Source organism: Chlorocebus sabaeus, chromosome 24, assembly GCF_047675955.1.
Source record: "Chlorocebus sabaeus isolate Y175 chromosome 24, mChlSab1.0.hap1, whole genome shotgun sequence".
NCBI classification, from domain to species: Eukaryota; Metazoa; Chordata; class Mammalia; order Primates; family Cercopithecidae; genus Chlorocebus; species Chlorocebus sabaeus.
The window spans coordinates 15519852-15534167 of record NC_132927.1 but is presented as its reverse complement, the minus strand read 5'-3'; the positions used below and the strand labels follow the sequence as shown (position 1 = coordinate 15534167).

The window sequence follows — 14316 nt, the reverse complement described above, 5'->3', positions numbered from 1 at the left end:
GTGTGAGCCACCACACCCGGCCTTTGTTATATACTATTAAACATTCTCTTCTATAAAGTTTAGTGGAAACTTGTTATTTTTTAGATAGAAACCGTGTGAGTTTTAGAACTTTATAATTTTGAAATCTGTTTATATGAATTCACGTAACTTTCAAAATTGATATGGAAAACATAGGATCTAGGTTTCCCCCCATTTTTGCATTTCTTTCCTATATACCCTTAAAGAAATAAGACACTATTTTTTGCCATCACCTTTCAGAGTGAATAGGAAAGTGTTAAATACCTCTTATTGGGCCTCATGGACATTGGTCATTGGGTAGAGCCATTAATTATTTTGTTACGAGTTGCTTGCTAATTTTTTTCCGAGATAAATATTTTCATTTTGTCCTGATTTTTTTTTTTTTTTTTTTTTGAGATGGAGTTTTGCTTTTGTTGCCCAGGCTGGAGTGCAATGGCACGATCTCGGCTCACCACAAACTCTGCCTCCAGGATTCAAGAGATTCTCCTGCCTCAGCCTCCCAAGTAGCTGGGATTACAGGCATACGCCACCATGCCTGGCTAATTTTGTATTTTTAGTAGAGATGGGGTTTCTTCTTGTTGGTCATGCTGGTCTCCAACTCCCGACCTCAGGTGATCCACCCGTCTCGGCCTCCCAAAGTGCTGGGATTACAAGTGTGAGCCACCGTGCCCAGCCAGTCCTGATTTCTAATGTGTTAATATTGCTGAATAGGGGGAAAACATACTTATTTTGAAACTTCTTAAGAGGATCCTGGATTTTAAAATATTTTAAAATTTTGATACAGAAATAAGAATCAAACTCCACAATGACAACCTATTTGGAATTCATTCAACAAAATGAAGAACGAGATGGAGTCCGATTTAGTTGGAATGTTTGGCCATCAAGTCGACTGGAAGCTACAAGAATGGTTGTTCCTGTGGCAGCCCTGTTTACACCACTGAAAGAGAGACCTGACTTACCACCTATTCAATATGAACCTGTTCTGTGTAGTAGGACCACTTGCCGTGCAGTTTTGAATCCTTTATGGTAAGTAAAATATATAGAGAAACTAATGTGGCAATGAGATTTTGAAATGCGGGTTTTTTTTTTTTTTTTTGGTATATTTTTATAAAAATCCCTTTGTTTTTGTTCATAGTAATTTTTTCAAATTAGGACAGTCAGAAAAATCCAGAGAGCTGTAAAATTTTGGGATTATTCTAGTTGTAGTGAGTTGATAATATAAAGAGACCAAATGTAAGAGTGTCACTATAAAAACTGTTAGATCCCATCAGTGTCTTCTGAATAGTAGTGCTGGATATGTATCAACCCATCTTGTGTTATTAGATAAGTCATAATTGGCTGGGCATGGTATCTCATGCCTGTAATCCCAGCATTTTGGGAAGCCGAGGTGGTGGATCACCTGAAGTCAGGAGTTTGAGACCAGCCTGACCAATATGGTGGAACCCTGTCTCTACTAAATACAAAACTTAGCTGGGTGTGGTGGCATGTGCCTGTAGTCCCAGCTGTTCAGGAGGCTGAGACAGAGAATTGCTTGAACCTGAGAGGTGGAGGTTGCAGTGAGCTGAGATCATGCCTCTGCACTCCAGCATGGGCGACAGAGTGAGACTCCGCCTCAAAAAAAAAAAAAAAAAAAGTGTCATGATTGAGTGACGTGATGTTCCAAAAATGTTGTGACTTCTATTATTGCTTGAGCCAAAGTCTTAGGAATCATCTCTTACTTCTCTTTCCATTCCCTCTCCCCCAGCCAATCCACTAGCAAATCTGGGTGATCTACCTTAGAACGTTACAGATTCTGTCTCTTACAGCCTCTTATGCCATCTCTGGTAGTATACCCTGCTTCAAGATACCACCATCTTTTTTCCTGGGCAATTTCAATATCCTCCTACCTGCTCTCCCTGTTTCTCTTCTTGTCTTTCAGCAGTCTGTTCTCCATCCAGAAGCTAGGGTTTTATGAATGAAAATCTGATTATTAAAATCTTCCAGTAGTAGCTTCTTATTTTTGGAATGAGAAATCCAAACCACTTATCAAGATCTGTAAAGCCTTGTATGATCTAGCCTCTGTATATATTTCTGCCTTCATCTGGTATTATCCATTTTCCTTACTGTCATCTACATAATACCTTAACCCTGTTACCCTCTTTCTGATTCTTGAACATACCAAACTTATTCCTGCTTCGACACTGGTGTAGTAGCTGTGCATTCTGCCTGGATTCTTCTGTCTCCAGATTTTCTTGTGATTGATTCCTTTTCATTCTGGTCATACTTTAGTTGTCTATTTAAGAAGGCTGTTTTTTAAAGCAACTCTCTTAAACACATTCTTACATTCTGCTTTGTTTTGTTTAATCTGTTATTACTATGTAAAAGTATTTTCGGCTGGGCAGAGTAGCTCACGCCTGTAATCCCAGTGCTTTGGGAGGCCACAGTGGGAGGATTGCCTGGGCAGCAAAGCAAGACCCCATTTCTATAGGGAAAAAAAAAAGAAAATATGTGTGTGTGTGTATTTTTTTTTTTAATGTATATATGCTGGGTATGGTGGTATGTGCCTGTAGTCCTAGCTACTTGGGAGGCTGAAGATGGGAGAAACACTTGAGCCAGGAGTTCAATGCTGCAGGGAGCTATGATTCTACCATTGTACCGCAGCCTGGGCAATAGAACGAGACCCTGTCTCAAAAAAAAAAAAAACAAACAAACGTATTTTCTTGTTTGTGCATCTGCTTGTCTTTTGTCTGTCTGTCTTTTCTAGAATGTAAACTCCATGAGAGCAGTTCTCTTTTTCTTGTATCACCAGCACCTAAAATAATGGTTGGTACTTATTAGGCATTCAGTAAATATATTTTTGACCTGAATAAATGTTTTTTAGGTCTGAGTGTAGATGTTACTGAAGTCACTTGAAGAAAAAAATAGGATTATTTTAATTTTATTGATATTGCTGTATATGTGTGTGTATATATATTTTTGAGATGGTTTCACTCTGTTACTTAGACTGGAGTGCAGTGTTGTGATTCTGGTTCACTATATCTTTGACCACCTGGGCTCAGATGATCCTCCCACCTAAGCCCCCTGAGTAGCTAGGACTACAGTCATGCGCCACCATGCCTGGATGATTGTATTTTTTGTAAAGATTGGGTTTCACCATATTGCCCAAGCTGGTCTTGAACTCTTGGACTCAAGCCATCTGCCGCCTCAGCCTCCCAAAGTGCTGAGATTACAGGTGTGAGCTACTGCACCCAGTGAATATTTACTGTATGTTAAAAGTTATATTCACCATTTAGGTAAACTTGTATATGTTAAAAGTATGAATTAGATATTGGTAGTGTCTAAAACTACATGGCTTTTAAGAGTTACTTTTACTTTCAATTTGAATATGTTCATGTTTTAGGAAGAAATTAATTATATTGAAATTTGGATTTTTGTAAAATTGAACTGAAATATGAACTGATATATCTTTTCTTTTTTTAAAACAGTCAAGTGGATTATCGAGCAAAACTTTGGGCTTGCAACTTTTGTTACCAAAGGAATCAGGTAAGAAAACATCCATTGCATGCCAGGTGCATTGGCTCACGCCTGTAATCCCAGCACTTTGGGAGGCCAAGACAGGTGGATCACGAGGTCAGGAGATCGAGACCCTCCTGGCTAACACAGTGAAACCCTGTCTCTACTAAAAATACAAAAAAAGTTTGCCAGGCTTGGTGGCAGGCGCCTATAGTCCCAGCTACTAGGGAGGCTGAGGCAGGAGAATGGTGTGAACCTGGGAGGTGGAGCTTGCAGTGAGCCGAGATTGCGCCACTGCACTCCAGTGTGGGTGACAGAGCAAGACTCCGTCTCAAAAAAAAACATAAAACATCCATTGCAGATGTTAATGCCAAAATACTAGTCATGTAGAAAAATGCATATTTAAAAAAAGATACAAATAATTATTTCTCATTTAATGAAAATGCCTTTTTAAAAATAATTAAATGATCAGGAAATGCTTTCAGTTTAAAATTTTATTAATCTTTCTAGCCTATAATTTGTTAAACATTTTTGTTTTTTTTTTTCTATTTGTAGTTTCCACCTAGTTATGCTGGTATATCTGAACTGAATCAGCCTGCTGAACTTTTACCTCAGTTTTCTAGCATTGAATATGTAGTTCTGGTAAGAACATAAGAACAAATATTTAAGAAAGTTTTAAAATTTATACTGAAATAATTGTTAAATTGTGATAATTTGGAAGCAATCATGCTTAATTCTCACATTGATTCGATGGAACATTTCAAAGGTAAACTGTTGAGGTCAGTTTGAGCAGGGTAATTCCTATGTTGTAGTTATTTGATGGGTGGCTAAGATACTGGGTAGGGTGGTGTGATTTACTATACTGAGTAGATCAGTAAACAATAAAGTATCAACCTTGCTTTGTAGTTGGAAATTCAGTTAACAAATACTTAGTCAATATGATGCTGGAGTTGGCTAATGTATCCCCCAGGTCTAATTAATGAAAATAATCTTGCATTGATCCTTCTTAGGGAAATCATTTTTATTCTCTTTCTGAATATCTAACATAGTTGTTTGCATGTTTAAGTGTGGAAGTAATATCTTTTATGAATGTTTTAGAGAAAGCAGTTATGATTCACTTGGACCATTTAATAATTTGTCCAGCCTGGCTAGTTTCTAGTTCTCTGAAAATTCAAGTCAGGTTTACTAATTATTTTATAAGAGTCAAATGAAACCTTATGCATGAGTTAAATAAAATGGAAAGTGAAAGTCCCCTCTGTGTAACTATACCTAATGTTCTTCTTACTTTTTCACCTGATAATATGTCTTAGATCTCTCTCCATGACAGTAGAAATAACCTATTTCATTTCTGAAATGGCTTTACTAGGATACTTTTGTTTCCGTTATTCAATTAGTTCCTTGTTGACTGTCTTGTATATTGTGGTTTAAACTATATATTTTTTCTTTTTGGTGAATTTTTTAAAAGCGTGGTCCTCAGATGCCTTTGATATTCCTCTATGTGGTTGATACTTGCATGGAAGATGAAGATTTACAAGCCCTGAAAGAATCCATGCAGATGTCATTAAGTCTTTTACCACCTACAGCTTTGGTTGGACTTATTACTTTTGGGAGAATGGTTCAGGTTCATGAACTTGGATGTGAAGGCATTTCAAAAAGCTATGTCTTCAGAGGAACAAAAGATTTGTCAGCCAAACAACTGCAGGTAAACAACAAGAATGGTAGTTTTCACCTATATGAACATTATTGATGTTTATAAATGCTTTCTGTATGTTTCTAGGACAAATTTTTATTATGAATAACTAATATAATGGTATTATAACAAAGGCTTTAAATTAGTGCTGGCCTCAGTTTTCTTTTCACGTACCTTAAATTGTTATACAGATTAAAGACCCTTCACTTTTAACTGTATCTTTAAAATTTAAAGTCAAACCAAAGGTCTTTTACTAGAGATTTGAAGGGCTTATGAAGAGTCATGCTGAAGGCTAAGAAGAGCAACCACAGAATATTAGCTTGTTTCTTTTTTTTTTTCTTAAGAGTTCAGCTTTTTTATTGAACATGTTATAAAAGAGTTAGTCAAAAAGACCAAAGTCGGCTGGGTGCGGTGGCTCACGCCTGTATTCCCAGCACTTTGGGAGGCCGAGGCGGGCGGATCACAAGGTCAGGACATGGAGACCATCCTGGCTAACCCGGTGAAACCCCATTGCTACTAAAAATACAAAAAAATTAGCCGGGCGTGGTGGCAGGTGTCTGTAGTCCCAGCTGCTCAGGAGGCTGAGGCAGGAGAATGGTGTGAACCGGGGAGGCAGAGCTTGCAGTGAGCCGAGATCACGCCACTGCACTCCAGCCTGGGGAACAGAGCGAGACTCCGTCTCCAAAAAAAAAAAAGACCAAAGTCCATGTCATCATCATACTCCTCAGGTTCTTCTTTCTTTCTTTCCACTTTCTTTTCCTCAGCTGGGGCAGCAGTGGTGGTGGGGGCAGGACCTCCTGCTGGTGCAACACCAACTGTTGGAGCAGGTCCACCAGCCCCTACATTGCAGATGAAGCTCCTGATGTTGACATTGGCCAGTCCTTTGCAAACAAGCCAGGCCAGAAAGGTTCAACATTTATATCAGCTGCTTTAACAAGGGCATTGATCTAATCCACTGTGATGGTCATCTCATTGTCATGCAGAATGAGGTCCAATTAGATGCAGAAGAACTTGAGATGGAGGCCATGGTGTGGGCGAGTGCAGGGCTGGTGCTGCCCGACACAGTGCTAGTCACCTGATGAAGTGAGGGCCTCACCCCAGTTCCTCATAAGAACTGATCACCTTGGTGGCTGCTGAGGAGAGAGCTTTTGTTTCTTAATGTTTCACTTAGGAACTAAATACTTTTAGTATGTTTGGCGAGGGGAGTTATTTTGAGACTGGACAATTTTTAGTTTATGAACTATGGTTGCATATGTATTTTAGTGGTTTTTATCACTGGGACAAATTGAAGCTTTCTCTTTCAAGGCAAAGGAGTTATGTGTAGCATACTAGGATCATCTGCTCGGCTGAACATCTTTTTTTCTGCCCAGAGATTTTGATAGTCCGTAAGAGAGTAATAAGTGAATGTCTATTTGTATTGGGAGATGGTTGGTATATATACCTTATATATATAATATAAGATTGTTCACATAGGTACTTTGAAAAAACTTTCTAAGTAATTCTGGTGCAACTCCTAGTTGAGAACAGTTACCCTAGAAAATCATAGATAAGCCTGGCATAAAGTTGACAGATGTAAAATCAGACTTCAGAGGCTTCCAGGTAGACCAAAATGAAGAAGGAAGGAAGAGATTTTTGAAAGTGAGTCTAATTTGAAACTTGGCAGACTGAGGTAGTGGTGCTACACAGTTAACTTAGAGAACATACTAAGGGAATTTGCAGGCTTAAATGGGGAGGATAATGAGTAATGAATGTGTTAGTCAATGAGTAGTGAATAAGATTTGAGAAGGTAGAGAAAGTTGAAGTTTGTTCTTTTTTTTTTTGAGATAGAGTCTCGCTCTGTCGCCCAGACTGGGGTGCATTGCCACGATCTTGGCTTACTGCACTCTCCGCCTCCCAGGTTCAAGCGATTCTCCTGCCTCAGCCTCTTGAGTAGCTGGGACTACTGGCATCCACTATCATGCCCGGCTAATTTTGGTTTTTTTGTAGAGACGTGGTTTCACTATGTTGGCTGGGCTGGTCTTGAACTCCTGACCTCAGTATATCTGCCTTCCTCGGCCTCCCAGAGTGCTGGGACTACAGGTGTGAGCCACCGGGCTCAGCCTGAAGTTTGTTCTTTTAAGAGGTTTGTTGTTGAAAGTAATGAAGGAGGAGATAGCATGGGAATTTGAGAGAGAACTGAGTTAAAGAGATGTACTTTAGGAGGAAGGAGGAAAGAAAGAGACTAAAGAGGGTGAGCGAAAGCAAGAGTGAGACGAGGAAAGTGAGGTTTAGGAAGACATAGTAGGGATTCCTTCAGGAGCACAGGAAGCAGAGAGGAGAATCATGTTTCCGTGAGACAGGAGAGAAAGTGAACCAGTTTAAATCTCTGTGCTTTAGTTTTTTTCATTTGTAAAATAGAGATAGGAATAGTATTTACCTTATAGTGTAGTCATGAGAATTAAGTGAATTATACATTTAAGTGTTTGCTACTATTAATGTTATTATTAAATTATGAATTTATTTAGAATGGTTTACTGTTCTGATTGTAGAGTCCCTTTTACTTAAATTATGTAATACATGTGAAGCACGTAAAACATCTTCCTTTTTTCTTTTTTTTTGATGCAGAGTCTTGCTCTGTCATCTAGGCTGGAGTGCAGTGGCATGATCTTGCAGTCTCTGCCTCCTGAGTTCAAGCAATTCTCCTGCCTCAGCCTCCTGAGTAGCTGGGACTTACAGGCATGTGCCACCACACCTGGCTAATTTTTTTTTCTGTATTTTTGGTAGAGACAAGGTTTTACTGTGTTGGCCAGGATGGTCTTGATCTGCTGAGCTCATGATCTGCCTGCCTCAGCCTCCCAAAGTGCTGGGATTATAGGTGTGAGCCACCGCACCTGACCAATTGTATTTTTTAGTACAGACAAGGTTTCGCCGTGTTGGCCAGGTTGGTCTTGAATTCCTGAGCTCAGGTGATCCCCCTGCCTCGGTCTCCCAAAATGCTGGGATTACAGGCGTGAGCCACCGAGGCCAGCCTAGCTTTTTTTAGTTTGTTTGTCTGAGATGGAGTCTCGCTCTGTCACACCGGCTGGAGTGCAGTGGCACGATCTCAGCTCATGGCAACCTCAGCTTCCTGGGTTCGAGAGATTCTCCTGCCTCAGCCTCCCAGATAGCTGGGATTACAGGAGCACACCACCATGCCTGACTAATTTTTGTATTTTTATTAGAGATGGTGCTTCACCATGTTAACCAAGGCTAGTCTTGAACTCCTTGACCTCGTGATTCACCCACCATGACCTCCCAAAGCGCTGGGATTAGGCGTGAACCATCGCGCCTGGCCCTAATTTTTGTATTTTTAGTAGAGATGGGGTTTCACCATGTTGGCCAGACTGGTCTCGAACTCCTGACCTCAGGTGATCCACCCGCCTCGGCCTCCCAAAATACTGGGATTACAGGTGTGATTCACCACGCCTGGCCACATCTTCTTTTTTCAATAGGCAAGCGAATGCCTGCAGACTAATTTTTTTTTTCCTCCACTGAAACATTTTTATTTTCTTTCCCTATCTATCTCGTTGAAAAGAGCCTGGTCTTTGCTCCCCAAATAGTCCTGAATTCAAATCTTAAACTCTTCTAGTTGTATGATCTTGGGTTTATGTCTTTTCTAATTATCTCATCCTTCATAGAAAGGAATAAACAGTACCTATTTTGCCAGGTTATTAGTACTAAATATGAGAATTCTCAGTATGGTGTAAACCCTTAATAGGGCTTTGTAGAAAAACCTGGACTTAAAATCTTGCTTTGTTACTTACTGGTTGTGTAACTTCAGAAAAATTACTTAGTCTTTTTGATTGTTAATTTTCTTTTGTAAAGTAGAAATTAAGAAGAAATCTATTTCATTATTGTTTTTCGAGGAAATAGTATATATAAAGGTTTTAGCATAGAATATGGAATATGTTAAGTTCTTAGTAAAGAGTTGTTGTTTCCGCTAACAGTATAGGAAATATTGCAGGATTAGTTCACTAATTTTATCTTTGTACATCTTTAGACTTCGATTTGCTGTTACACAGTTTTATAACTCCAGTACTTCATGACTAAGCATTTCTAGATTCAAGAAAAATTTAGTGTAACATTTTCATTTGTCTGGAGAGAAATTGTGCACATACTGAAATTCAAAACAAAGGTGGCAGTTTGGTTATGAATTATGTTAGAAAATGAAGATGTATGTATACACAAAGTATGTGAACCTTAAAACTCCCCATGTCATAACACTTATTACTGTTGCAATTTTATATTTATTTATCTGTTGATTTGATTAATTTCTGTTTCTGGATTTTAATTTCCATGAGGGAAGGGACTAGTTAGTTTTTACCATTATATTCCTGCCACATAGCAGGTGCTTATGATATAGTTTGCTGAAAGGGATGAATGAATGTAAATTAAGAAGTATGGACATTTAAGTTACACAACAATTTATTTTGACTGTTAATTAGAAATAAAGTGTTTCTGAGCTAATATGCTTCCTCTTTGGTTGTATAACACCTTGTGCTTTGCTCTCTCATGATGATTATTTTGTGTTATTGTTTTCTTGATAATCTCTCCCACTGGACTCTTTGTTTTCTGAGGAAGGAGACCTTGTATTTTTTATTTTTGTGTTTCTAATGTCTAGCACTGCATTTTATACATGATAAATAGTTGATTAATCTTTGTAAAAGTAATTAAATGAATATTGTACAAGTAATCTCTTTACAGGAAATGCTGGGGCTCTCTAAAGTACCAGTTACTCAAGCAACACGTGGTCCTCAGGTACAGCAGCCACCTCCTTCCAACAGGTAATAATTAAATATGATGAAGAGAATTTGACCATTTCTGTAGGTATTTTAAACATTCCATACCCTTGAACATAGACATTCAGTGATACTATATTGTTAAATATTTTTAGGAATATAAGTAAATTGTATTAACATACTTTTTAAATAACTGAGGCAAAATCATGCCATTAAAATGGTTTGTTTTTTGTTGTAACAATGTAAGGAGTTACTTTAGTTTTGTTATTTTCGTTATTTTTTATTTTGAACTTTGGAAAAAACTTGTTTTTGTGTGGGTTTAGGGCAGCCAAGGTTTTTATTTTTTCTTCTTAGCTTTAGAGGTAGCTTTTTCCCGTAAGGTTTCTGGAGTGCAGTGGCACGATCTTGGCTCACTGCAACTTCCGCCTCCCAAGTTCAAGCAGTTCTCTTGCCTCAGCCTCTCGAGTAGCTGGGATTACAGGCATGCACCACCATGCCTGGCTAATTTTTGTTTTTTTAGTGGATACAGACTTTCACCATCTTAATCTCCTGCCCTTGTGATCCTCCCTCCTCGGCCTCCCAAAGTGCTGGGATTACAGTCGTGAGCCACCACGCCCTGCTAGCTTTTTCCCCTAAGCTTTTTAATCAGAGGTAGTATTACTAAAATTGAGTTGATGTATTTTCTCATAATTATTTCAGTAACCTAAAACTGACTAGACTAGTAAGTGAAAGATGAAATCCTGAAGTAGTACCTGATTTGAGTGTTTTGTTTATTATAGTTGTACTCAAAATGTGGTTTCTGGAGCTGATATCATCAAGTGTCACCTAGGAATGTGTTTGAAATGCAAATTCTTGGGCTCCAGTCCACACCTACTGAAACAAACTCTAGAACTGGGATCTAGCAGTATGTGTTAAAATAAGCCCTCCAGCTGGTTCTCATGTACACGAAAGTTTGAGAACCATTGGTCTGCTGTGTGTTCAGAGTATTGTTTTCTATTTTTAGGAAAGTGAAATTTGTTTCTTGAACTCTCACCCATAAACATTTATAAATGACTTTTTATTTAATTTTGTTTCTCAGATTCTTACAACCAGTACAGAAAATAGACATGAATCTCACAGATCTTCTGGGAGAACTCCAGCGAGACCCTTGGCCTGTACCACAGGGAAAGAGACCTTTGCGTTCCTCCGGAGTGGCACTTTCCATAGCTGTAGGACTGCTGGAGGTAGGGAAGATGGTTTTGTTTTGGAATGAAAGGGGTGTGTGTGTGTGTGTGTGTGTGTGTGTGTGTGTAAGTGTGTAACTGTAAGGATATAGGAAGAACCAAAGTGCTTTTTTTCCTCCCTATTTTCTCACTCAGCATCAACAAAGAATACTTCTATAGTTTTTCCTCACATACCAACCAAGCAGTTCTGCCTTCGATACCAGCTGGGTGTCCTGTAATCCAGTTCAATTCTGACGCTGTCTAACTGGAGATAACATTACATCTCACAGATTGAGGGCTCAGTCCCACAAGACTGCCCCCCACTTCAGTGCCAGTCACAAGTAGTAGGTTGTCACCTATACTTCTGACAGACTGGCTGTAAATTGGACACTCTCCTTGGGTTTGATTCATTTGCTAGAATGGCTCACAGAACTCTAGGAAACACTTTGTGTTTCTTGGTTTATGATAAAGATATTACGTAGAATATAGATGAACAGTCAGATGGACTAGATGCATAGACTGAGGTATGGGAGAAGGAGTTCCAAATTTCTGTGCCTTCTCTGGGGTACCACCCTCCAGGAACCTCCACATATTCATTTGTCTGGAAGCTCTTCAAACTGTGTTCTTTTGGGTTTACATGAAGGCTTCACGACATAGGCATGTTTGATTACATCACTAGCCATTATCCCCTCTCTCCTGGAGGTTGGGGGTGTGGAACTGAAAGTCTCAACCTTCTAATCATGCTTTAGTCTTTTCCGTGACCAGCCCCCATCTTGAAGCTATGTGGGAGTCATTTTATTAGCATACAGAAGACCCTCTTGGCTGGGCACCTCATGCCTGTAATCCCAGCACTTTGGGAGGCTGAGGTGGGCAGATCACCTGAGGTCATGAGTTCGAGACCAGCATGACCAATATGGCAAAACCCCATCTCTACCAAAAATACAAAAATTAGCCAGGCATGGTGGTGGGCATCTGTAATCCCGGCCACTTGGGAGGCTGAAGCAGGGAGAATTGCCTGAACCCCAGAGGTGGAGGTTGCAGGGAGCTGAGATCGTGTCACTGCACTTTAACCTGGGTGACAGAGTGAGACTCTGTCTCAAAAAACAAAAACAAAAAATAAAAGGTAGTCTTATTCTACAGATTCCAGGGCTTTTAGGAGCTGTGTGTCAGGAAAGGAGAGGAAAAAGTATATTTCCCAGTATTACAGGAAATGGTATGTACAAGAGAATATTAAGTCAAAAAAAAAATCAGTTATAGGACAGTGAGTGTATCATTTTATCTATGTGAAGTGTTTTCCTACAGTGTATTGTCTTATGTATTGTTTTGCATATATCCTGTACAGACATGATTCTGGAAAGAAGTTCACCCAGATATTAACAGTGGTGCAATAAGTGGAGTTTTAGTAGAATTTGAAAATTTTATACTATACGTATCTTAGTTTTAGAATTACAAAATAGTGGCCAGGTGCGGTGGCTCATGCCTGTAATCCCAGCACTTTGGGAGACCGAGGAGGGCGGATCACGAGGTCAGGAGATCAAGACCATCCTAGCTGACACGGTGAAACCCCGTCTCTACTAAAAATACAAAAAAAAATTAGCCGGGTGTGGTGGTACGTGCCTGTAATCCCAGCTACTTGGGAGACTGAGGCAGGAGAATCGCTTGAACCCCAAAGGCAGAGGTTGCAGTGAGCCGAGATCATGCCACTGCACTGCAGGCTGGGCAAAGAGAGAGACTCCATCTCAAAAACAAAACAAAACAAAATAGTTTCTTTAAAATGTTTGTAAAAAAATTTGAAATGCCATCAAATTTACAGAAAAGGTACAAGAAGTGTATAAATAATTTTTTTTTCTCCAGACTTTGAGATTGTGAACCCCAAATATCTGAGACAATCTCAATTAACTTAGAAAGTTAATTTTGGGCTTAGTGTGTTGGCTCACGCCTACCACTGTGGGAGGCCGAGGTGGGTGGATCTCTTGAGATCAGGAGTTTGAGACCAGCCTGACCAACATGGTGAAACCCTGTCTCTACTAAAAATACAAAAAAATTAGCTGGGTGTGGTGGCAGGTGCCTGTATTCCCAGCTACTTGGGAGGCTGAAGTAGGAGAATCACTTGAACCCGGGAGGCAGAGGTTGCAGTGAGCCGGGATCACGCCACTGCACTCCAATCTGGGTGACAGAGTGAGACTCCATCTCAAAAAAAAAAAAAAAAGAAAGTTTATTTTGCCAAGGCTGGGGACTTGTGCCTCTGGAGGTCCTGATGACATGCGTCCAAGGTGGTCAGAGCACAATTGGTTTTATAAATTTTAGGGAGACATGGGACATCAATCAATATATGTAAGATGTATGTTGGTTCCATCCAAATAGGTGGGACCTGGAAGCTCCTCAAGCAGGGAGGGGCTTCCAGGTCACAGGTAGGTGAGAGACAGGTAGGTGAGAGACACACGTAGGTCCATTCTTTTGAGTTTCTGATTAGCCTTTCCCCAAGGAGGCAATCAGATATGCATTTATCTTAGTGAGCAGAGGGATGACTTTGAATAGAATGGGAGATAGGTTTGCCCTAAGCAGTTTCCAGCTTGACTTTTCCTTTTTGTTTAATAATTTTGGGGTCCCAAGATTTATTTTCCTTTCACAAGATTAAGTTGCTGATATGATAGTCCCAACCTCTTGAAACTTCATATTTCCTATGAACCAGGATAATCTCCTATATAACCACAATATAAAACTATTAAAATATTAACACTGATACATTACGACCAGCTAATTCTCAGACCCCATTCAAGTTTTACCAATTGTCTCAATAATTTCCTTTACTGAAAGGATTTAGTTCAGTTCTGCATTTATGGCTATATCTATTTACTCTCCTTCAGCCTGGAACAGTTCCTTAATCTTTCCTGATCTTGACACTTTGGAAGATTCAGACCAGTTATTTGTAAAACATTCTTCAATTTGAGTTTGTCTTGAAGTATCCTCGTAATTTGGTTCGGGTCTTGCATCTTTGGGGGGAATATCGCAGAAGTACTGCTGTGTTCTTATTGTTGCATCTTACAGGTGGCACATGGTTTTCATTTGTTCCATTACTGATGATATTCACTTCGGTCATTCATTAAGGTTGTATCTGCCAGGGCTCTCCACTTTAAAATTACTCTTTTTTACCCCT

General features: G+C 39.5%; 1 protein-coding gene across 1 annotated transcript in view; it reads left to right on the top strand.

The window, feature by feature from the left end:
• Positions 1-14316, top strand: part of SEC23A (SEC23 homolog A, COPII coat complex component) — a 73173-nt gene that overhangs the window by 7144 nt on the left and 51713 nt on the right. The window contains exons 2-7 of the mRNA XM_007986545.3: positions 803-1044; positions 3483-3540; positions 4066-4152; positions 4976-5212; positions 9923-10002; positions 11036-11180. Of these exons, the coding sequence (XP_007984736.1) occupies positions 824-1044; positions 3483-3540; positions 4066-4152; positions 4976-5212; positions 9923-10002; positions 11036-11180 (828 nt within the window). The 5' untranslated portion in view covers positions 803-823. The remainder of the gene's footprint in view (positions 1-802; positions 1045-3482; positions 3541-4065; positions 4153-4975; positions 5213-9922; positions 10003-11035; positions 11181-14316) is intronic.